General features: G+C 45.0%; 1 protein-coding gene across 1 annotated transcript; it reads left to right on the forward strand.

The window, feature by feature from the left end:
* Window positions 1–8,172: 8,172 nt before the first annotated feature.
* LOC126273282 (uncharacterized) lies at window positions 8,173–14,799 on the forward strand. The gene is made up of 2 exons (XM_049976827.1): window positions 8,173–8,217; window positions 14,389–14,799. The coding sequence occupies exons 1-2, from the start codon at window positions 8,173–8,175 to the stop codon at window positions 14,797–14,799; spliced, it is 456 nt and encodes a 151-aa protein (XP_049832784.1).
* The last annotated feature ends 10,006 nt before the right edge of the window (window positions 14,800–24,805 follow it).

The raw sequence follows: 24,805 nt of genomic DNA on the forward strand, positions 1-24,805 counted from the left end.
CTGCACCAAAGGTCCGCAGTCGGTTCTGTCAACGATGCTGCAGATGGTGAGCTCTGCCTTCATCTTGTAAGCAACACCGGCAGCCTTCACCAAATCAGATAGCCGCTGGAATCCAGAGAGAATTTCCTCAGATCCAAAGCGACACACGTCATTAGTGCCGACATGTGCCACCACCTGCAGCTGGCTGCACCCTGTGCTCTTCATGGCATCCGGAAGGACCCTTTCCACATCAGGAATGACTCCTCCCAGAATGCACACGGAGTGCACACTGGATTCCTTCCCCTCCTTAGCCGCCGTATCCCTAAGGGGCCCCATTACGCGCCTAACATTGGAGCTCCCAACTACCAGTAAGCCCACCCTCTGCGAATGCCCGGACCTTGAAGGCTGAGAATGATCCTCTGAAACAGGGCAGGCAGCTGCAGCTGGCTCAGCCAGAGACAGTGCCTGAAACCGGTTTGTCAGACGCACCGGGGAGGCTTTCTGATCAGCCTCCGGGGACGCCTTTCGCTGCCTGCCACGCCTTGCAACGACCTCCCAATCAACCACAGGCGAGGGCTCAGCCCCACTGCGGGCAGCAACCGGGGCAACCACAGCGGCAGACCGATCTGGGGACAGACGGGATGAGGTTGACATCCCCGTGATACCCAAGTCTGGCTCCCCACAATGGTGCCCATTGGCAACAGCCTCAAGCTGCACGACCGAAGTCAGCGCCGATTGCAGCTGTGAGCGAAGGGATGCCAAGTCAGCCCTCATCCGAACACAACAATCGCAGTCCCTGTCCATTCTAATCGATGTTGAACAACAGTTACCGAAACACGAGCCCGTGCCTAGATAACGCAAGCGAAACACGCAAAGAATGTATCAAGAAACCTGTACAAATGCCTAACGACTGCGCTACAACCTGCTGAATTTACGATTACAGTAACTAAAACTCGAAATTGCACCTCCTATACGAAACTCACACCCAATTTAAATAAGAATCTACGAAGTAAACACTAAAGCGCGATGCTACAACTGTCAAATACTATAATACGCCCGAAATATATGAATTAAACAATGCAAGTACCCAAAAACACGCAAAGAAATTAATTAAACTATGTAACAAATAAGTAAGCTAGGGTTATACGACTTGCTGCTGCAGCTGCTTATCTGGTTAGTAACATATTATAACACCAATTATATGGCAATGAATCGCTAAATAAAAATGAAATTATTACTGAATTAATACCATAACAGATAAAGTAAATAACAACGAGAAAAAACTTCAGTGATAAGGTAAAGTAAAAGAATTAATATATTAGTTACTTATGGATAACTACGTTCTACAATAACAATCAAACACATAGATAGACTTAACATCTGCAAGAGACGTCATCGTCATCATATTCCAGACCATTTCCAGCTGATACCTGCGGAGAGGGATATTATACACCTCGAAGATACCACATATTCTGTTTCAGATATCCACAGTGCTCCTCTTCAAAACTGGGACAAACTGCAGCAAACGATCGCTGACGGAACAGGGGGCAAAACTGTGGAATCGGACACAAGACCAGAATTGGACTGTGTCTGTGATACTGGTATTTACTAATTCGTCATGTATGTAAAATACAATGCAGAGCTCGACAATTTGTAACGAGACCACCGTCAGACGAATTGTTCGGCGGTGGTCCACATGGGTCTGTAAGCATGCTAAAACACCACACTGCGCTCACGAGCTTACACGTTCAAATGTGGCAACATGCAACGAAACAGAGATACTGGCGACATGTATACGTGTTAGCGTGTCTGCAGGTCCAGGATGCTTTCCACATTCACAAATTTTTTCTGGTCACCAACAGGTGTAAATCACAATATCCAGCGACCATTTGACCTAGGAACGACATTACCATTCGTAACTCCAAAGGCGCATCGTCGAAAGGAGGAGACTTATTCACCTCTAGGAAGTGCACGTAAGCATTGCCTTTGAGGCTTTGTAGAATATATCATGTAGCGGTCAGCAACAATCGCTGCTCAGACAACGAGGCTGATGCGGTGCTGATCGTTCACGGCCACCAAGGGGATTCGCCGTAGACTAAAGTTAGGCGTTGTGAAGGATGACGATACTGCACCTTTTATGGGTTGCCTCATGTACATGGATGACAAATTCCCAGCACTATGGCCTCCTGTGCGACAACCAGCTCCAAGGGAGGAAGTATAATTGACCTCCATCTTATCGATGGCAATCTAAATGCTGATTTCCTACGTAATGTTCTACCGATGTTACTACAAGATGTTTCACTGTATGACAGAAAGGCGATAAACTTGCAACATGATGGATGACCGACACATTGATAGCGTGCGACTGAAGCAGTATTGAACAGCATATTTCATGACAGAGGCATTGGTCTTCGAAGCACCATACCATGGCCCGCACGTTCACCGGATCTGACGTCCTCGGATTTTTTTCTCTGGGGAAAGCTAAAGGATATTTGCTATCGTGATCCACCGACAACGCCTGGTAACATGCGTCAGCGCATTGTCAATGAGTGTGCGAACATTACGGAAGGCAAACTACTCGCTGTTGAAGGGAATGTCGTTACACGTATTGCCAAATGCATTGAGGTTGACGGACATAGTTTTGACCATTTATTCAATTAGTGTGGTATTTACAGGTAATCACGCTGTAACAGCATGCGTCTCAGAAATTATATGTTCACAAACTTACATGTATCACATTGGAACAACCGAAATAAAACGTTCAAACGTACCTGCGTTCTGTATTTTAATTTAAAAAACCTACATGTTACCAACTGTTCATCTAAAATTGTGAGCCATATGTTTGTGACTATTACAGCGCCATCTACCACTAAGCGAAGAAAGTGATCCAACTGAAATATTCCTATGTCTTTATGTACTACAGGAGTATGTAATAAATAATAGGGTTTCCTATTTTAAAAAACGCAGTTGATATCCGTTTGACCTATGGCAGCACTATCCAGCGGTTCAACCATAGCGCCATCAGGTTTTACCCCTTCAAGCTAGACAATTTTCTTTCTTTGTGGTTTTTTCATTTGACGCTTATTTCGTAAGATATTTCGCTCGGTCACCATCAATGGAACACCCTGTATATGTATAAACTATTCCTTGCATTCTTTTCCTCCCCACCCATCTCCAATTTACGTAACACAGCTGCAGATTCCGCGTGGTGTCTGCTCTTTCCGACATCTGCGAATTAGCAGACACCACACATTTACATAATCTAAAAGTTCTTTCCCGACAAACTTTGTTTATTTCAACAACAACACTTCAATACATTATGTATTTTCATTACTTAATGATCGACAAGGAGACACATTTTCTTCCAAAGCCATGTTTCTGCTACATTTCTTTCTGCATCAACTCCAACATTTCATCAACAAAATAACGTCTTATATGAATACTCTGCTCCCATGGTCCACATCTGTTACTACTGTGAAATCTCCACCTATGTTCTCATTTTTCATTTCTGAGCCTTATCGCAGGTATTACAAATCTACCGTCGCTACTCTACTGCCTTTCTCACATTGGAAACAGATAGTAGGTGTAATTATCTTACTAAATCATCATAGCCTTAATCATCTTGACGTTGAAGCTCTTTTGTCTGTGTTTACTTTCACAATAACATATGTTTCAGAGTGGGGTCTGCATTTGGCAAACACTGTTTGGTTTTCGTCCCAGACATGTTTCACTGCATTTGCAGCATCATCAGTGTTTTGTTTTTTATTGTTACTGCTGTTAAACATAAGGAATGTTCTTTACTGCATAAATGCATACGTTTTTGAGGAGCATATTCCTGAAAAACCAGTAATTACAATTTAGAAACTAATATTTGTATGTATTTATACAGTAAAGAACATTCCTTATGTTTAACAGCCATAACAATAAAAAACACTGCTGATGCTGCAACTGCAGTGATACATGTCTGGGACGAAAACAAAATAGTGTTTGCTTAAGGCGGACCCCACTAAAAACGTATGTTATCATAGCCTTAGTTATCAAATATCCACACAGCCAGTCAAAGCATATAACTCAAAATAATTAACACCATTTCTGCATCAGATCTTATACTTGGCGTCATATCGTTCATTTTTGTATCCTAATATTCCGCCCTCTGACCCATGCAATTTAAAATATACCACGATGTTTTGGGGATTGACTACGTTCCTGCAGGTTTCGTCTTTTCCGCGGCCTCGCGTTTTCCGAATTCTGTATGTGGTGTGACGATGTGGAGATCAGGAGGAATGGATGCTCTGGCACTACGTCAATCGATATCTGCTGTAACTGTGTCGAAACATGTGACACTCTCCCTGATCGGGTGTCTCACTTCTACAAAGTACTAGCAAGCCAGTACTGATGCCCGTTGTAGCAAGAAGGATGCTGCGTCAGCTTCCAACTTTGTACTGCAGTGCAACTGTTTGATGTGGAGACTAATCAGTATCCAGAAGCAGCACGACATTTACTCAGTTCGAAACCTTATCACTCTCATCTGCGCTATCCATGATTTCTTCATAGATGTTGCACATTATTTCCTCTTCTGAGTCTTGCTTCAATACACACTCTCATTTTCTGTTTGGTACTTCTGGTTCCCACCAGTCGGTATATGTGTGGAATTAAAGTGAAAGGCATCTTCCGCACAGAATTATTTTTCCACAAATCTGTGATTAACTGTTCCCGGAACATGCTCAGATGATCAGACATAGCGTTTCACCTCTTTGAAAATTTATTATTAATTTGGTGTATGATCCATGCGCTCCTCAATTTGCATCACTTTTCCGCTTTGTATAGAACTGCATTTACCTTTCATTTCGTTTCAGATTTAGGATTGCATTGTTTTCTCGTTATTTACCTCTCTACTCTCAGGACGCCTAGCCTCTGTCTTATTAATAGATTTATTTAGAGATATTTGCCTCGCCTGAACTCGTCTTCTTTTACTATTAACTTCAAAATATCAACTACGTTCATATGTCACTTTCACTGCTCCGTCGAAGCAGACAACACACTTATCCCGTGTTCCGCCAAAATAAGACAGCAACATCACCAACATAACACTGATCTGCACTGCCAAGACAACTTGATTTACATGGAATATGCAACACGGAAGTCAAAATTGAAACAATGTATGAATGTGATATCTTTTTTTAACCAACGCACAGCATACACCCGCGCATTCGATTCCCATGCCCTGCCATTTTATTAATTTAAACAGGTATTACAGTAGGAGACCTTCATTTCGGATAACTATGTGTCGAAGAAAATCAAATATATGGCCATTTATAAAATTTTTTATTGAAAATGGACACTTAATGAACAATATGTATCCCCCTTCGGAACCCAGTTTATGTAAATGTTGGAATATTTATGTTATTAAAATTACTATCTATTATTATTATTATTATTTATAATAAGTTAATAAACGACGGAGCTGATCACCCACTGTACACAAAACTGGTCAGAATTCCGTTGCACAAACAATGAAAAAAACATGCCAAATTGAAACAGACGCAAAATCTCCGAGATGGGTGATATTGTATAGAAATTCGAAATTATCGCGGACTTCAGTGCGAGATACTTACGATAGTTTCCACAACGAAACTTTGTCTGGAAACCTGGCAGAAAATACAAAGAGTTTACGGTGGAATGTGAACTACGCTAGTGGCAAGACACAATCAATGTCTTCTCTGCACGATATCAACGGAGATACTGTCGAAGACAGTGCTGCCAAAGCAGAGTTACTAAACACAGCTTGCCACAATTCGTTCACCAAAGGAGAGACAGTCTGCAGAAGACGCTGTCGTTTATCGACTAGTTAAGTCATCAGAAGATCTAAACAAATTGCAAAACGATTTAGGAAAGATATCTGTATGGTGCGAAAATCCGCAATTAACATTATGTAACGAAAAGTATGAGGTCATCCACATGAGTGCTAAAGCCAATCCGTTAAACTTCGGTTACACAATAAATCCGTCGAATCAAATGGCCATAAATGCAACTAAATACCTAGGAATTACAATTACGATCAACTTAAATAAACAGATGCAAGATGTTGTGGGGAAAGTTAACAAAAGACTGCATTTTATTGGCCGGACACTAAGAAAATCTAACATATCCACTAAAGTGAATGTCTACACTACGCTTGTCGTTCCTCTTTTAGAATACTGCTGTGCGGTATAGAGTCGTTACTGGACAGGATTGACGGAGTACATCGAAAAAGTTCAAAGAAGGGTACCACGTTTTGCATTATTGCGAAATAGGGGAGAAAGTGTCACATCATTAAAACAAAGGCGTTTTTTGTTGCCGATGAATTTTCTCACAAAATTCCAGTCAGCAACTATCTCCCCAGAATGCGAAAATAGTTCATTGACGCCGACCCACATTGAAAGAAACGGCCACCAAAATAAAAGAAAGGAAATAAGAGCTCTCTCGGAAAGATATAGGAGTTGGTTCATTCCGCGTGCTACACGAGATAGGAATAATAGAGATTTGAGAAGGTGGTTCGATTTGCAGAGTGTCAATGTAGATTTAGATTATGTGTAGAGAGAAAGAAACGACTTTCTTCATAGGGAATATTAATATCACCAGAAATAAAATATTTTTTTACCATAGTCTTAAACGCTGAATTTATCATACCTTGCTGTATTTTCTGACATGGACTAGCAGGAAACATATCTGATTTCCAATGAGATTACATGTTCTGTGTTTTCCTTTTCCATCGAAGTGTTACATTCTGCAATTCTTTCAAAAGTGATGTTACCCTAAGTGCAATTCCAAAGGATGGCTATCGGATTTCTTAGCTGTGCTTTCTTCTCTTCCGACGCTGATTAATATTTGGCTACTGTACCTAAATGGCTCATAGAAACAATATTTCAAACATTCTAGTAAGTAAAATGTATAAATATTGTCATGAATTATTGATACATACACTACTTAACATGCAGCTCATGTGAGAACACAGAAAAGGTAAAGGAAGATAAAATAAGATCTAAATGTTCATTTTAAATGAGATTCTTTTTACCTCTTGAGCGAAATTGTATCTTAATTTTCCCGTACATCTTTATACATCGGAATTACAGGATTACAATAAAAGTTTGTTTTCATCAGCCGTTGTATCATCGGTTATTAATAATTACCATCTTGTTTCTCTCACACTACATTTATTATATCAAATGGTCGAAATTTTATAAGTTTTATTATCAAATTGCACTTGAGTGCAGCATTTACATATCAAATCAGACAAATCATAATATCTTAAATTGCACCTGAGTGTGGCATTGCCCGTTATCAATTACAAGACACTCAAGGTCGGTCTCAACTAGTTTGCTCTGCTACAAACTGACAGGCGGCCTTTGATGATAGCTGTACTGCATTTTGAGGGGCTTTGATAAGGCTGTTATCTGCGTGACGTAAGGCGCACTGCAGATAGCTGTCAGTGCCTGGCAGCCCTGCAAAGCGGCGGGTAGCTGTGCTGTATACGGCTGGACACGCCTCTTGGCAAAACAGATGGGGTGTGTCAAGCAGTCTGGGTCACAAGCTTTTTCTTTCCCGTCTTGCCAACGGCGTCCTTCCAACGTGATGTTTGCATCCTCCAGAGTTACGTCCCTGAGTGTTGCCATACTCAACTGGCTGTCTCATATTCTTCTCCAACCAATTAGTTTAACATGGCCCATATTTGTTAAAAGAGTTGTGCCAATCTCAGTCCCCATGACTATACGAACACACGAACACTTCACGATAGATGGAATTCCGTCACTAAGCAAACTTTATGCCGTCAGTTAGGAATAGTGTGCTGTGCACGCATGACTTCTTCATGATTACAGTATCGATGGTATCTGTCCTGAAGTTTCCATAATATACGCCAGTGTAGAAGAGTTATTTATGCACGCACTGTGCGATATGTAGCCGTAAGCTAGTCTTGTTCTGTAACGTAAGTACTGATTTTGGTTTTTATTGAAAACAGATGGGGTATTTTAATTTGCGTCACCTACGTGTGAATTTTTCCATTTTGTTTTAGCACAATCACTGAACATATTTTTGTATATAGGGATCCCATGGTAATCAGTATTTAAGGCTGCTATTTTAATGTAATGTAACGGAATTACATTTTACGTTTTCAATCTGTTTAAAATGTGTGGAACACAACGGACAGTAGTAGAGATGGTTGTTATTGAGGTCACATACGAAGGTTATCTGTATGGGAAGGTAAGCAGTGAGGTTAGTTTAAACGATGTTTCTTATCTGTAAAGTGAAACGGTACCATGTGCTGTCATAGTTATGATGTGGTATCATGACTAAGGTATAACTGGTACGTAAATTTGTTGTTTACAAGCAGATTTTTGTACAAAATGGTTTTATTTATATTTTAATGACTGATTCTTATTGCGTTCGTGTAGTTATGTAGCACTAAAAATAGCCGACAGTATCTGATTTAGATCTGAAATAAACAGATTAAAAATGAACCACCTGTGCTGCCCTTCCTTCTATAACGGTTTTTATGAATAAGATCGCGGAGCGCGCTATTCCGGATGGAACTAACCTTAAGTGTTTAATTCTGCCTATATATGTGCTAAAGGGCAGAGTTGTCATTATTTAATATGTTATTTGTCCAGGATTTGGTATGTTTATCTAGCAAAGAGATTTTCTAATACATATGAAGAAAAAACCTATTTATTTTGGCAATCCAGCTGACCAGTCGATTGCATCAATAACGTATAACTCGTCATTTGCTATTTTCCGAAGTAGCCATCTGCGTGATACTTACTTTCGGCTATTCGTTCGTTTTCCATACTCCTCGCCGAGCCTTGCTCGTCCCGTCTGTGTATCTGATCGCCTACTGGCGGTTTTTGCTTCTCTGTTGCCCTCGAGGTCAAGCATTTGCCTCCCCTTATTCATTTATTTAAATTGTATGTGGTATGACGCAAAAGGTCTCTTTTAAATTCTCCCCCGTGTAAGTAAATCTAAGCAGCCCTGTCCCGTCGTGACACTCAGTATAATCAGGCTACTGTTTTCCTTGACCTGTGTGCCGTAAGGCTCACTGTACAGTTGTTTATGGACTACGGAGTCATTGTATTTTAAACAGAGATCCTAAAGCACATTAAGCAGTTGTAAAGTTTGTTGGATAGCCTCCTGTACATACAGGGGATATAATTAAAATTCCAATTTCAAAACGCTGTATAATTTATTGCATGGCGTCCTGTATATACAGGGGACTATAATCAGAACTTTCCGGCCGGAGTGGCTGAGCGGTTCTAGACGTTCCAGTCTGCAGCAGGTTCGAATCCTGCCTCGGGCATGGATGTGTGTGACGTCCTTAAGTTAGTTAGGTTTGAGTAGTTCTAAGTTCTAGGGGACTGATGACCACAGATGTTAAGTCCCATAGTGCTCAGAGCCATTTGAACCATTTAATTAGAATTCCAATTTAGCAACACTGTAGAAAGAGAACCACTGCTCAGAATGACGTCAACCCTGAAGAGCATATTAATGGCGCAGAGGGAAACGTCATGGAAGAAAAGAAAAAAATGAAAGTTTGACTAATAGATAGTGCTGTAAGCGTCAGAATATGCACACCAACACACCAACTGACGAGAGGAAAACTGTGATTCTCTATTAGCTCCGAGAGACACCCATCATAACAGTATGCATGACGGATCGCACGCTGCAGGTAAAGATCTCTTACTATAACGGTGATTGTGCCCCAGAACCCTGCAGAAATTCCGGACACTCGGGGGTAAGAAAACAGGTATTTGTTCGATGCCTGCTGAAGGTCTGGAGAAAATAGTTGCAGTACTCTGAGAGAATGTTTTTTTTTAAAGCAACGTGGCTGAAGGAGGGAAGCGGTTGGTCAGCCGTCTGTAGAAGATGCGGCCACAGCATTTCAGGTTGAGTAGGGCGCTGGTGTACGAACATGCAACACACGGAGAATTGCCCGAACGTTGAACATGGCTGCGAGCAAGGTGCATAAAATCCTGCGAAACATCGTACATTGACATATAAAATCAACCATGTTCACAACCCGCTGCCTGCTGACCTACCAGCAAGACAAACGGTTGCTCTGGAATTTCTTGCTCGCATATAAGTGGGCAGTGATGGCCGTGGAACACTCTGTGAGCAAGACGAAGCCCATTTCCGTCAATGTGCCGAACTGCAGATTGTGGGCAACGGAAAATCAGCACACACACCAGCCTATACCACTTCACTCTACAAAAATGAGTGCGGGGTCTGACGGCTTCTTTTCTCGTAGGGCAGTTTTTTTCTGGGAAGTGAGTCCTACGGGTTCCCATAAGTTCTGCTGTTACTGGTACACGCAAAGAGATACTTTAGCGCTCCAACATGATTCCATCGCTTCACGGATGTGTGGTTAGGTTTATTTTTATGCAAGATGGCGCTACTTCGCACACTGCAGCGCCAACGAAGGGGCTGATGGGAAAACCTTTCGGAAATGTTGGAATTATCAGTCGTGATTTCCCAACTGTATGGTCATCCAGAACACATAGCCTTAGTCCGAGTGACTTCTAGCTGTGGGGTTTTCTGAAAGAAAGTGTGTTCAGTGGCGCATTTAAGAACGTAACTGAATGGAAGGCACGTAGTGTGCAATGAATTTGTGAGCACGAACCCCGAAGTATATCCAATATGTCGTGGAAGATTGTGTTTCTCGGTTCCAAACAGCTGACACCATATCGTTGTTCAAATGGTTCAAATGGCCCTGAGCGCTATGCGACTTAACTTCTGAGGTCATCAGTCGCCTAGAACTTAGAACTAATTAAACCAGACTAACCTAAGGACATCACACACATCCATACCCGAGGAAGTGCTAGTAGGGTGCTACGCATTCTGAAGAAAGGCAAGTTTCTTGAGTACATTCCATTACACTTGAAAAGGCTGTGAATTTGCCTGGTGTAAACGTGTGATGTGGTTTGTCTGCTAGGGGACTCATTGAGCCTTTCCGCTTTGAAGGCACTGTTACTGGAGAAACGTACCTAACAATGCTTGGTGACTCCATATTCCCTGCCATTCGTGCATTACACGGTAATGATGAGTTTTATTTCCAACAAGATGGTACCCCGCCGCACTATCATAGGGATATACGAGCATACCTGGATCACAATTTGCGAGGCCAGTGGATAGGACGCAGGGGACCAATCGAGTTTCCTGCACGCTCTCCAGACCTCACGCCGCTAGATTCCTTCTCATGGGGCACAGTAAAAGATGAGGTATGCAAACGTAGACCACGTAACCTGGACACACTTTGGAATGAGATTCAGGCGGTGTGCGCAGAAATCTCATTGGACACTTTGGTACGATGTGCGGAATCAGTGGTGACTCGTACTCAGGAATGTATTGATGCTGAAGGCCACCAGTTTGAACATTAATCACATTTGCAACGTACATTTAATTTTCCAATTGGACTTTAAGCTTTCCATTTCCAAAAATTTAACATTGTAGAACGGGAAATAAATTTTCTATGGCGCTCCAAACTTGTATACGTTTTTTTGACGCACCCTGTATTGACAGTGCTTTTGTATATCCTGCTGAGGGATCTCGTTCTAAAATGTGACCCACTGGCGCGTTAGATCGTTAGAATGGTTCGAGGGACTGCCCATCTGCTCCAAACGTTCTAAATTCCGAACACATTCGGCGACGTTGCTGGCAAATTTACGATTTGGCGAGCACGAAGACAAACAATAGAAACTCTGGCTGTGTGTGTGGGTGGGCCTAACTTGCTGAAAAGTATACCCAGGATGGTCAGCCGTGAAGGGTTACAGACTGACACGTTGCATATAGGCGCCGTACAAATGTGCTGTAAGAGTTGCGCCAATGACAACCAAAGGGGTTCTGCGATGAAAAGAAATGGTACCCCAGACAGACTCCTGGTTTTCAGGTTGTACAGCAGGCAACATTGATCTTGGTAAACCCAGCGCTATCTGAGGCGTCTCAAGACACGTCTGCAGCCCGGAATAGACTGCAGTAGAACTGTCTTCTACAGTGACTCCCGCTTCGAAATGAACCGCCAATGACCAGTTTCCCCAGACAGCAATGAGATGACGATACGACCTTGACACGCCCTATGAAACATAAGGCAGAGTGCCATTCCTTTTCCTGGCAGGACTCCTTCGCTTCTCACCCACGGTACCCTTACATCACAGTAGTATTTCGATGATATTCTACGCTCCGTTCTGTTGCCCTTCATGCAATCTATCCTGGGCTTACATTTCACTAACGTATTGCCGGCCTGCACACAGCGAGTATTTGTAGAGCCTACCTTGCTTGTAAAGCCTACCTTGGCCAGCAAGATCACCAGCTCATTCGCCGGTCGAGGGAGTATTATGGGCAAGAGCCTCTACATACATACTCCGCAATCCACCATATGGTGCGTGGCGGAGGGTACCTCGTACCACATCTCGCATCTTTCCTCCCTGTTCCACTCCCAAACAGAACGAGGGAAAAATGACTGCCTATATACCTCTGTACGAGCCCTAATCTCTCTTATCATTGTGGTCTTTCCGCGAAATATAAGTTGGTGGCAGTAAAATTGTACTGCGGGCACAATCAAATGCTGGTTCTCTAAATTTCCTCAGTAGCGATTCACAAAAAGAACGCCTCCTTTCCTCTGGAGACTCCCACCAGAGTTCCTGAAGCAATTCCGTAACACTGGCGTGATAATCGAACCTACCAATAACAAATCTAGCAGCCCGCCTCTGAATTGCTTCTACGTCCTCCCACAATACGACTTGATAGGAATCCCAAACGCTCAAACAGTACTCAAGAATAGGTCGTATTAGTGTTTTATAAGGGGTCTCCTTTACAAATGAACCACATCTTCCAAATATTTTACCAATGAACCGAAGACGACTATCCACCTTCCCCACAATTGCCATTGGTTCAAATGGCTCTGAGCACTATGGGACTTAACATCTGAGATCATCAGTCCCTAGAACTTAGAATTACTTAAACCTAACAAACATACGGACGACACACACATCCATGCCCGAGGTAGGATTCGTACCTGCGACCGTAGCGGTCGCGCGGTTCCAGACTGCAACTGCCGTTAGATGCTCTGCAATGTTACGCCCAAATATTTAATCGACGTCACTGTGTGAAGCGCTACACTACTAATGGAGTATTCAGACATTACGGGACTCTTCTACCTATTAATTTGCATTAATTCACATTTACCTATATTTAGAGTTAGCTGCCCTTTTTACACCAATCACAGATTCTGTCCAGGTCATCTTGTATCCTCCTACAGTTACTCAACGAAGACAGCTTCCCGTACACTACAGCATCATGAGCAAACAGCCGCACATTGCTATCCACCATATCCAAAAGATCATTTATGTAGATAGAAAACAGCAGCGGAACTACGACACTTCCCTGGGCTGCTCCTGATGATACCCTCACCTCCGATGAACACTCACCATCGAGGGCAACGTACTCGCTTCTATTAGTTAAGAAGTCTTCGACCCAGTCACATATTTCGGAACCAATCCCATATGCTCGTGCGTTAGGAGTCATCAAGGGGCACCGGGTCAAAAGCTTTCCGGAAGTCAAGGCATCCGTCTGATACTCTTCATCCATGGTTCGCAGGATATCATGTGAAACAAGGGCGAGTTGCGTTTCGCAGAAGAGATGCTTTCTAAATCCGTAATGATGCATGGACAGTAACTTCTCTGTCTCCAGAAAATTCATTATATCCGAACACAGATTATGTTCGAGAATCCTGCAACAAACTGATGTTAAGGATATTGATCTGTAATTTTGAGGATCCATCCTTCTACCCTTCTTATATACAGGCGTCACCTGCGCTTTTTTCCAGTCGCTCGGGACTTTACGTTGGCCTCCCACCAGCTCAGGATTTTAAGGTCTAACGCGCTAGCAAGACGAAATTTGGTACGATATATCTCAGGAGGACATCAAACAATTCCGTAAATCAGGGCTAAGACGAACAGCTGCTTGCATTAGGTGCCACGAAGGGTGAAATCGTTACTGACTTGCTCAGTTTATGAAGCTCTTTCCGTTGATTAAATCATCTAGTTTTTCTTCTGAAATTGTATCACAGTGGAGGGGAGTGCACAGGCCACGAGACGTCAATAATTAGATTCCACACGTTATAAAAGAAGATGACTCTGGTCACATGACCTCACTCGCATTAGGCTCTGCTCTCAACCATGACATTAGTTACGTGGGGTAAATCATTCATCAATATGTGTGGCTGGTTCCAGTTTTTATTCAGTAGTACTTCCATATAGAGTGTTATCAAAGTTTCATTAAAAACTCTATGTATATCTATATTTGACTGCTTAACTTGGTCAATGCATCGCCCGATATTGTTCATGCCCATAATCAGAAATTTACGAACTGCTTTCTACGTTCCAGGCAAAACCTATTTTCCCTATCGGTGACAACATTCAGATCGTGAATCTGCCAGCCGACGGCTACGATCCACCAGGTGGCCTCGCAGTCACCGTCACCGGCTGGGGCGCCACAGCCTCCACGGGACAGGAGGCGTCGACCACACTAATGAAGGTGGACATCACCGTCATCGACCGAGCCAGCTGCGTGGCCAGATTTGGCGTCACCGACCGCATGATCTATGCTGGCGAGGCCGGCAAGAGCACCTGCAACGGCGACTTTGGCGGTCCGCTCATCAGTGGCAGCACTCAGGTCGGCATTAGCTCGTGGGCAAGCGAAGAATGCGAGTCCGATGGCGCAGTCTACACTAACCTCGGAAATCTCCGTTGGTTTATCGATGGTGGCATGGCAATGGAGGATCCTAAGGAAAACTGATCAAAATCTCTCATTCTTTCTGCATTCATGTAAAACAAGTTGTAGCGTAATCATTGGTCATACACACTCAGACGTTCTTAAAATTCCAGTTCCTTCTATCAGATTTGTCGTCATGGTCAGTGTCATACGTAATTATTATCAAATAAATGGTATCGACTGTTATCTGGCATACATTTCCTTTTCGTTTGCTGTTTTCTGGGAGGAGGTGGCAGGTACATCACAGTACTGATTGGACATAAGAGTAAACAATCATGTCATAAAAGTAACATCTAACATTTGGTACGTAACTTTTCGATACTGCACTCCGAGTGAGCAACTAGACACACTTGGCGTTCCAATAGCTTTCGTTAAGTTAGAGTATTCTATAGAGTGATTAACGTGTCGTCAATTCTAAGGATGCTGCGGACATCTTCTATTAGAACAGGTAGGTATCTACATGATGTGCACCTGTAAAGACCACTTCAGTGGATTTATATGGTCGTTGCTCACATAATGTCAGCTTTCTTCAGCCATGGAATCAGTTTTTCCACTGTGTTCACATCGCCACAAAGTGACTCACATTTCCAAGCTCCAACCGGAGTGTATTGATATTGGTTTCGTCTTTCACATTTAAAAAAATTACGATTTTTCGTTACGATAGGCATTTTATTTTCTTGTCTTGGAACATTGTCATTTCCATGAAAATTAAAGATTGTTTACAATTACGTTTTACACAGTCGAAAGCTGTTATTTCAGTAGGCTTCAATTACTTACGGCTCATCCTCTTTTGTTTATCATTTATGTGTTCTGAGAGCACTACTGGCCATTAAAATTGCTACGCCATGAAGATGACGTGATACAGACGCGAAATTTACCCGACACGAAGAAGATGCTGTAATATGCAAATTATTAGCTTTTCAGAGCATTCACACAAGGTTGGCGCCGGTGGCGACACCTACAACGTGCTGACATAAGGAAAGTTTCCAACCGATTTCTCATACACAAACAGCAGTTGACCGGCGTTGCCTGGTGAAACGTTGTTGTGATGCCACGTGTAAGGAGGAGAAATACGTACCATCACGTTTCCGACTTTGATAAGGGTCGGATTGCGGTTTATCGGATCGCGACATTGCTGCTCACGTTGGTCGAGATCCTATAACTGTTAGCAGAATATGGAATCGGTGGGTTCAGGAGGGTAATACGGAACGCCGTGCTCGATCCCAACGGCTACGCATCACTAGCAGTCGAGATGACAGGCATCTTATCCGCATGGCTGTAAAGGATCGTGCAGCCACCTCTCGATCCCTGAGTCAACGGATGGGGACGTTTGCAAGACAACAACCATCTGCACGAACAGTTCGACGACGATTGCAGCACCATGGACTATCAGCTCGGAGACCATGGCTGCGGTTACCCTTGACGCTGCATCACAGACAGGAGCGCCTGCGATGGTGAACTCAATGAAGAACGTGGGTGCATGAATGGTAAGACGTAATTGTGCTTATGAATCCAGGTTCTGTTTACAGCATTATGATGGTCGCATACGGGTTTGGCGATTTCGCGGTGAATGCACATTGCAAGCGTGTATTGGTCATCGCCATACTGGCGTTCTCACCCATCGTGATGGTGTGTGGTGTCATTGGCTAAACGTCTCGGTCACCTCTTGTTTGCACTGACCGCACTTTGAACAGTGGGCCTTACATTTCCGATGTGTTACGACCCGTGGCTCTACCCGCACTACCGCATGTTTCACGTCCTGTACCGGCCTTTCTGGATACAGAAAATATTCGACTGCTGCCCTGACCAGCACATTCTCCAGATTTCTCACCAATTGAAAAAGTCTGTTCAATGGTGGCCGAGCAACTGGCTACACACAATACGCCAGTCACTACTCTTGATGAACTGTGGTATCGTGTAGAACCTACATGGGCAGCTGTACATGTACACGCCATCCAAGCTCTGTTTGACTCAATGTCCAGGCGTATCAAGGCCGTTATTACGGCCAGAGGTGGTTGTTCTGGGCACTGATTTCTCAGTATCTATTCACCCAAATTGCGTGAAAATGTAATCACATGGCAGTTCTAGTATAATACACTCCTGGAAATGGAAAAAAGAACACATTGACACCGGTGTGTCAGACCCACCATACTTGCTCCGGACACTGCGAGAGGGCTGTACAAGCAATGATCACACGCACGGCACAGCGGACACACCAGGAACCGCGGTGTTGGCCGTCGAATGGCGCTAGCTGCGCAGCATTTGTGCACCGCCGCCGTCAGTGTCAGCCAGTTTGCCGTGGCATACGGAGCTCCATCGCAGTCTTTAACACTGGTAGCATGCCGCGACAGCGTGGACGTGAACCGTATGTGCAGTTGACGGACTTTGAGCGAGGGCGTATAGTGGGCATGCGGGAGGCCGGGTGGACGTACCGCCGAATTGCTCAACACGTGGGGCGTAAGGTCTCCACAGTACATCGATGTTGTCGCCAGTGGTCGGCGGAAGCTGCACGTGCCCGTCGACTTGGGACCGGACCGCAGCGACGCACGGATGCACGCCAAGACCGTAGGATCCTACGCAATGCCGTAGGGGACCGCACCGCCACTTCCAGCAAATTAGGGACACTGTTGCTCCTGGGGTATCGGCGAGGACCATTCGCAACCGTCTCCATGAAGCTGGGCTACGGTCCCGCACACCGTTAGGCCGTCTTCCGCTCACCCCCCAACATCGTGCCGCCCGCCTCCAGTGGTGTCGCGACAGGCGTGAATGGAGGGACGAATGGAGACGTGGCGTCTTCAGCGATGAGAGTCGCTTCTGCCTTGGTGCCAATGATGGTCGTATGCGTGTTTGGCGCCGTGCAGGTGAGCGCCACTATCAGGACTGCATACGACCGAGGCACACAGGGCCAACACCCGGCATCATGGTGTGGGGAGCGATCTCCTACACTGGCCGTACACCTCTGGCGATCGGCGAGGGGACACTTTATAGTGCACGGTACATCCAATCCGTCATCGAACCCATCGTTCTACCATTCCTAGACCGGCAAGGGAACTTGCTGTTCCAACAGTACAATGCACGTCCGCATGTATCCCGTGCCACCCAACGTGCTCTAGAAGGTGTAAGTCAACTACCCTGGCCAGCAAGATCGGATCTGTCCCCCATTGAGCATGTTTGGGACTGGATGAAGCGTCGTCTCACGCGGTCTGCACGTCCAGCAGGAACGCTGGTCCAACTGAGGCGCCAGATGGAAATGGCATGGCAAGCCGTTCCACAGGACTACATCCAGCATCTCTACGATCGTCTCCATGGGAGAATAGCAGCCTGCAATGCTGCGAAAGGAGGATATACACTATACTAGTGCCGACATTATGCATGCTCTGTTGCCTGTGTCTATGTGCCTGTCGTTCTGTCAGTGTGATCATGTGATGTATCTGACCCCAGGAATGTGTCAATAAAGTTTCCCCTTCCTGGGACAATGAATTCACGGTGTTCTTTTTTCAATTTCCAGGAGTGTATATTTGTCCAATGAATACCCGTTTATCATCTGCATTTCTTCTTGGTGTAGCGATTTTAAGGGCCAGTAGTGCATTAAGGTTCGAGAAAAATTTTCATATTTGAGATTGGTTCCTTTACGGAACATATACGAGGGCTATTCGGAAAGTAAGATGCGATCGATCACGAAATTGATATAACAATGAAAATTCGATGATGCTTTGCATAGGTGTATTGGATAATGTCTCTAGTACCCCCAAAGATCGAGTCACGTCGCACTTTCCGGTTCTGAGTCTCTAGTACCCCATTGATCCGTCACGTCGCACTTTCCTGTTCTGAGTGCACAGTGACCCTAAACCCCCAATGATCGAGTCACGTCGTACTTTCCGGTTCTGAGTCTCTTGTACCCCCATCGATCCGTCACGTCGCACTTTCCTGTTCTGAGTGCACAGTGAACCTATAAAGGTGCCTGGAATATAGCATCTTCCCCAAGAAGGAGTGCCTGTGAGAGAGTTCGCCGGATTTCATGGAGCCCACACAATGTGACTGTCACGTATTTATTTCTTCTGCCGCACATGGCTGGTGCAATACGGACAATCCTGCAGCGTTTTCGGCAGGTAACGTTTGATCACTCACTTTACAGCCCGGATTTTTCTCACTACGATTTTCATCCTTGCTCTCTTGAACGTCTGGTTTTGGAGACAACATTTTTGGTCAGACAACAATCTGCAGATCAAAGTGAAGAACTGACAAAAATCGCATTCTGTTGATTTTTGTCACAGGTGTATTGTAAAGTTGGTGCAACGTCTGGAACCGAGCGCGGGGTTTCGAATCCGCAGCAGATGGCGTAGACCTCGATTACCAGTAGAGGTCTCTGCAGCCGTCGCGCCGTAAGCCGTGGCTGTGCGAGTTCCTGGTCCGTGTATAACCTGAGCCTGCCACGGTGGAGCACGTGGTCCCAGCAGCGAACAGCGACTTACTATACCATATCTTGCATTTACGCGCCTGTCTGTAGCTCAGCAGGGCACTCTCATATTCGCGTGAGTCTATCGACATCTCGCCTACAGACAGGGTGTTTACTCTTTTTCCATGTACGAATGGACGTTGTGGATTCGTTAGGGCCGGACGGAGTGGCCGTGCGATTCTAGGCTCTACAGTCTGACGCCGAGCGACCGCTACGGTCGCAGGTTCGAATCCTGCCTCCCTGCCCCGGGTATGGATGTGTCTGATGTCCTTAGGTTAGTTAGGTTTAATTAGTTCTAAGTTCTACGCGAGTGATAACCTCAGAAGTTAAGTCGCATAGTGCTCAGAGCCATTTGAACCATTTGATTTGTTAGGTTGTCGCTTGTGACCTCGGTACTTCTTGCGTGTTGTTGTTCATAAGGTCTTGCTCGGTCGTCCGTCGTTGTTTTTGTCCGTCCTTTCCCGTTCGTTTGTTTGTTGGCGAGCAGTTCCCGGGGGCCCTGCGGGCTTCATTTTCCCCAACCGCGCGGCCGTCCCGATCGCGGTTGCAACCCAATGCTACGACAAATGTCTCAGTCTGAGCTGTGACTATTTACGGAAGTAGCTGGAAGGTGTAAGTAATTAAGTATTGCAACTAAAATACTTTTAATGTTCACTGTGGCTTCCATTTCGTGACCGATTGGACCTTACTTTCAGAATAGCGCTCGTAGTACGTGGAAACTCACACTTTTTTCTTATCGTATACACATTCACATATTGTCATTACAGTTTCGAAAGTGTAGATAGTGAGATGCAAGCCTCTCATAACACTTTCTTCTGTAACTCGGTGTCTCGGATGTTATAAGCTCAATAATCTTCATCAGACAGCTGTCCCAGTCATACGCCCCACAAATTCTCTATGCATTTGTGTGCCGTAACTATGGTCTAAGAGGAGCATTAGGTGACCTTCTGTTAATGTTTTCTACCTTGTGCAAATTTTTCAACAAAAGTGATGGCGCGCATTCCAGTTCCATGAAGCTGGGCTACGGTCCCGCACACCGTTAGGCCGTCTTCCGCTCACCCCCCAACATCGTGCCGCCCGCCTCCAGTGGTGTCGCGACAGGCGTGAATGGAGGGACGAATGGAGACGTGGCGTCTTCAGCGATGAGAGTCGCTTCTGCCTTGGTGCCAATGATGGTCGTATGCGTGTTTGGCGCCGTGCAGGTGAGCGCCACTATCAGGACTGCATACGACCGAGGCACACAGGGCCAACACCCGGCATCATGGTGTGGGGAGCGATCTCCTACACTGGCCGTACACCTCTGGCGATCGGCGAGGGGACACTTTATAGTGCACGGTACATCCAATCCGTCATCGAACCCATCGTTCTACCATTCCTAGACCGGCAAGGGAACTTGCTGTTCCAACAGTACAATGCACGTCCGCATGTATCCCGTGCCACCCAACGTGCTCTAGAAGGTGTAAGTCAACTACCCTGGCCAGCAAGATCGGATCTGTCCCCCATTGAGCATGTTTGGGACTGGATGAAGCGTCGTCTCACGCGGTCTGCACGTCCAGCAGGAACGCTGGTCCAACTGAGGCGCCAGATGGAAATGGCATGGCAAGCCGTTCCACAGGACTACATCCAGCATCTCTACGATCGTCTCCATGGGAGAATAGCAGCCTGCAATGCTGCGAAAGGAGGATATACACTATACTAGTGCCGACATTATGCATGCTCTGTTGCCTGTGTCTATGTGCCTGTCGTTCTGTCAGTGTGATCATGTGATGTATCTGACCCCAGGAATGTGTCAATAAAGTTTCCCCTTCCTGGGACAATGAATTCACGGTGTTCTTTTTTCAATTTCCAGGAGTGTATATTTGTCCAATGAATACCCGTTTATCATCTGCATTTCTTCTTGGTGTAGCGATTTTAAGGGCCAGTAGTGCATTAAGGTTCGAGAAAAATTTTCATATTTGAGATTGGTTCCTTTACGGAACATATACGAGGGCTATTCGGAAAGTAAGATGCGATCGATCACGAAATTGATATAACAATGAAAATTCGATGATGCTTTGCATAGGTGTATTGGATAATGTCTCTAGTACCCCCAAAGATCGAGTCACGTCGCACTTTCCGGTTCTGAGTCTCTAGTACCCCATTGATCCGTCACGTCGCACTTTCCTGTTCTGAGTGCACAGTGACCCTAAACCCCCAATGATCGAGTCACGTCGTACTTTCCGGTTCTGAGTCTCTTGTACCCCCATCGATCCGTCACGTCGCACTTTCCTGTTCTGAGTGCACAGTGAACCTATAAAGGTGCCTGGAATATAGCATCTTCCCCAAGAAGGAGTGCCTGTGAGAGAGTTCGCCGGATTTCATGGAGCCCACACAATGTGACTGTCACGTATTTATTTCTTCTGCCGCACATGGCTGGTGCAATACGGACAATCCTGCAGCGTTTTCGGCAGGTAACGTTTGATCACTCACTTTACAGCCCGGATTTTTCTCACTACGATTTTCATCCTTGCTCTCTTGAACGTCTGGTTTTGGAGACAACATTTTTGGTCAGACAACAATCTGCAGATCAAAGTGAAGAACTGACAAAAATCGCATTCTGTTGATTTTTGTCACAGGTGTATTGTAAAGTTGGTGCAACGTCTGGAACCGAGCGCGGGGTTTCGAATCCGCAGCAGATGGCGTAGACCTCGATTACCAGTAGAGGTCTCTGCAGCCGTCGCGCCGTAAGCCGTGGCTGTGCGAGTTCCTGGTCCGTGTATAACCTGAGCCTGCCACGGTGGAGCACGTGGTCCCAGCAGCGAACAGCGACTTACTATACCATATCTTGCATTTACGCGCCTGTCTGTAGCTCAGCAGGGCACTCTCATATTCGCGTGAGTCTATCGACATCTCGCCTACAGACAGGGTGTTTACTCTTTTTCCATGTACGAATGGACGTTGTGGATTCGTTAGGGCCGGACGGAGTGGCCGTGCGATTCTAGGCTCTACAGTCTGACGCCGAGCGACCGCTACGGTCGCAGGTTCGAATCCTGCCTCCCTGCCCCGGGTATGGATGTGTCTGATGTCCTTAGGTTAGTTAGGTTTAATTAGTTCTAAGTTCTACGCGAGTGATAACCTCAGAAGTTAAGTCGCATAGTGCTCAGAGCCATTTGAACCATTTGATTTGTTAGGTTGTCGCTTGTGACCTCGGTACTTCTTGCGTGTTGTTGTTCATAAGGTCTTGCTCGGTCGTCCGTCGTTGTTTTTGTCCGTCCTTTCCCGTTCGTTTGTTTGTTGGCGAGCAGTTCCCGGGGGCCCTGCGGGCTTCATTTTCCCCAACCGCGCGGCCGTCCCGATCGCGGTTGCAACCCAATGCTACGACAAATGTCTCAGTCTGAGCTGTGACTATTTACGGAAGTAGCTGGAAGGTGTAAGTAATTAAGTATTGCAACTAAAATACTTTTAATGTTCACTGTGGCTTCCATTTCGTGACCGATTGGACCTTACTTTCAGAATAGCGCTCGTAGTACGTGGAAACTCACACTTTTTTCTTATCGTATACACATTCACATATTGTCATTACAGTTTCGAAAGTGTAGATAGTGAGATGCAAGCCTCTCATAACACTTTCTTCTGTAACTCGGTGTCTCGGATGTTATAAGCTCAATAATCTTCATCAGACAGCTGTCCCAGTCATACGCCCCACAAATTCTCTATGCATTTGTGTGCCGTAACTATGGTCTAAGAGGAGCATTAGGTGACCTTCTGTTAATGTTTTCTACCTTGTGCAAATTTTTCAACAAAAGTGATGGCGCGCATTCCAGTTCCATGATAATCTTGTAGAAATGAGGTATGAGAAACTATCAAGTGACACATTCTATGCATCTATGATTTTCACTAGTGGTAACGATAGGCTAAAAAAAAGTGATAATGTAACGTCCATTGGCTTGTTGAAGTGCATGTCTTGTATTGACAATAATTAAGCATCTGTCTGCTTATGAACTTAATAGTCAAATTTCTTTTGGTAAATATATTGCAAATATACAGGCTCAAAAAGGGCTCAAATGGCACCGAGGAGTATGGGACAACTTCTGAGGTCATCAGTCCCCTAGGAACTTAGAACTACTTAAACTAAGTAACCTAAGGACATCACACACATCCATTCCCGAGGCAGGATTCGAACCAGCGACCGTAGCAGCAGCGCGGTTCCGGATTGTAGCGCCTAGAACCGCTCCGCCTCCCCGGCAGGCTATACAGGTCTTCATGTTGGACAGAGAATGGGAGGAATTGATATAGAGCGATTGCATAAGAAACAATGTGACGTTTGAGGGGAGATATTAATGACGAGATATAAAGTAGCACACAATTAGGACATTTTGATCCTCTAGCCTTGGCGACTAGGAACGTAATAAAATAATTTTATAATGTTTAAGAACTACAAAAGGTCAAAGATTAGCCGGCCGCTGTGGCCAAGCGGTTCTAGGCCCTTCAGTCCGGAACTGCGCTGCTGCTACGGTCGCAGGTTCGAATCCTGCCTCGGGTATGGATGTGTGTGATTTCCTTAAGTTAATTAGGCTTAATTAGTTGTAAGGCTAGGGGACTGATGACCTCAGATGTTAAGTCCCATAGTGCTTAGAGCCAACCTGATCAAAGATTCAAATACGACAATTGTAGTATTATATGCGTACACGTTATGTTATGTTATAGACTATTACGATATCAAACTGCTGATATTTTCTGTTCGTACCTGTTCGTAGTTTACGCTGCTGGATGCGTGGTCAGCTCGTCTGACTGCCAAGCAACATGCCTGGGTTTGATTTCCAGTCTGGTCAGAGATTGTCTCTGCTTGGGGACTGGATGTTGTGCTAATCATCATTTTATCCTCATCGACATGCATGCCATTCAATGGGGCCGAGCTTCGCCAGGTAGGGACACCTGGCCTCAGTTCCATAAGCTCTTCACAATACCTTCTTGCCGTTATGTGGAAGAGTTTATATTGTCAGCTGGCCATGTAGCTCAAAGAATTAAGAAGAAATTTTGCTGGTTGATAATTTTCCGCTGACACTTAAGTGACAGTGGACAGTGGCCCTTGCCACTCCACTGAGAGTGATAGTGATTCTTAAGGATGGACGAGCTGTTACACGATAACGTTAAGTTATAGACGACAGCAAGTACACTGATGCCATGACAACTGAAATGTTGTACACTTAATTAGTCCTGTTGCACCTGCTACTGCTGTTATCCAGCCTGCCACTGAGTCGATGTGATCTTCAATGACAGACCCGGTTAAGTCATTCTATGCTGTATCACCTCTGTTCTGGAATTTATCAGTCTTAGTGGCTCGGCAACGCGAGAGCAGACGTTCGCAGTGGGTGAGAAATCTGCGGAACAAGCTGGCCACAACAAAAGTGTAACATGCTCTGCATCGAGGTAGGTCAGGACTCTATGAACAGCGAAGTTTAGCGAGATTTCCTAAAATCACTCCAGGAAATGCCAAGGTGGTTCCTGTGATACGGCACTGCCGAGTTCCTTCGTCAACCCATGAGTCATTTCTAATGAATTAGATGTCAATGGGACATCAATCCATTGTTTTTT

This window comes from Schistocerca gregaria, chromosome 5 (assembly GCF_023897955.1).
Source record: "Schistocerca gregaria isolate iqSchGreg1 chromosome 5, iqSchGreg1.2, whole genome shotgun sequence".
Lineage (NCBI taxonomy): Eukaryota > Metazoa > Arthropoda > Insecta > Orthoptera > Acrididae > Schistocerca > Schistocerca gregaria.

Coding starts and splice junctions, on each gene's coding strand:
- LOC126273282 (XM_049976827.1), top strand. CDS start 8,173: ATGGTTGTTATTGAGGTCACATACGAAGGTTATCTGTATGGGAAG. Junction 8,218..14,388: donor AAGGTTATCTGTATGGGAAG/GTAAGCAGTGAG, acceptor TCTACGTTCCAG/GCAAAACCTATTTTCCCTAT.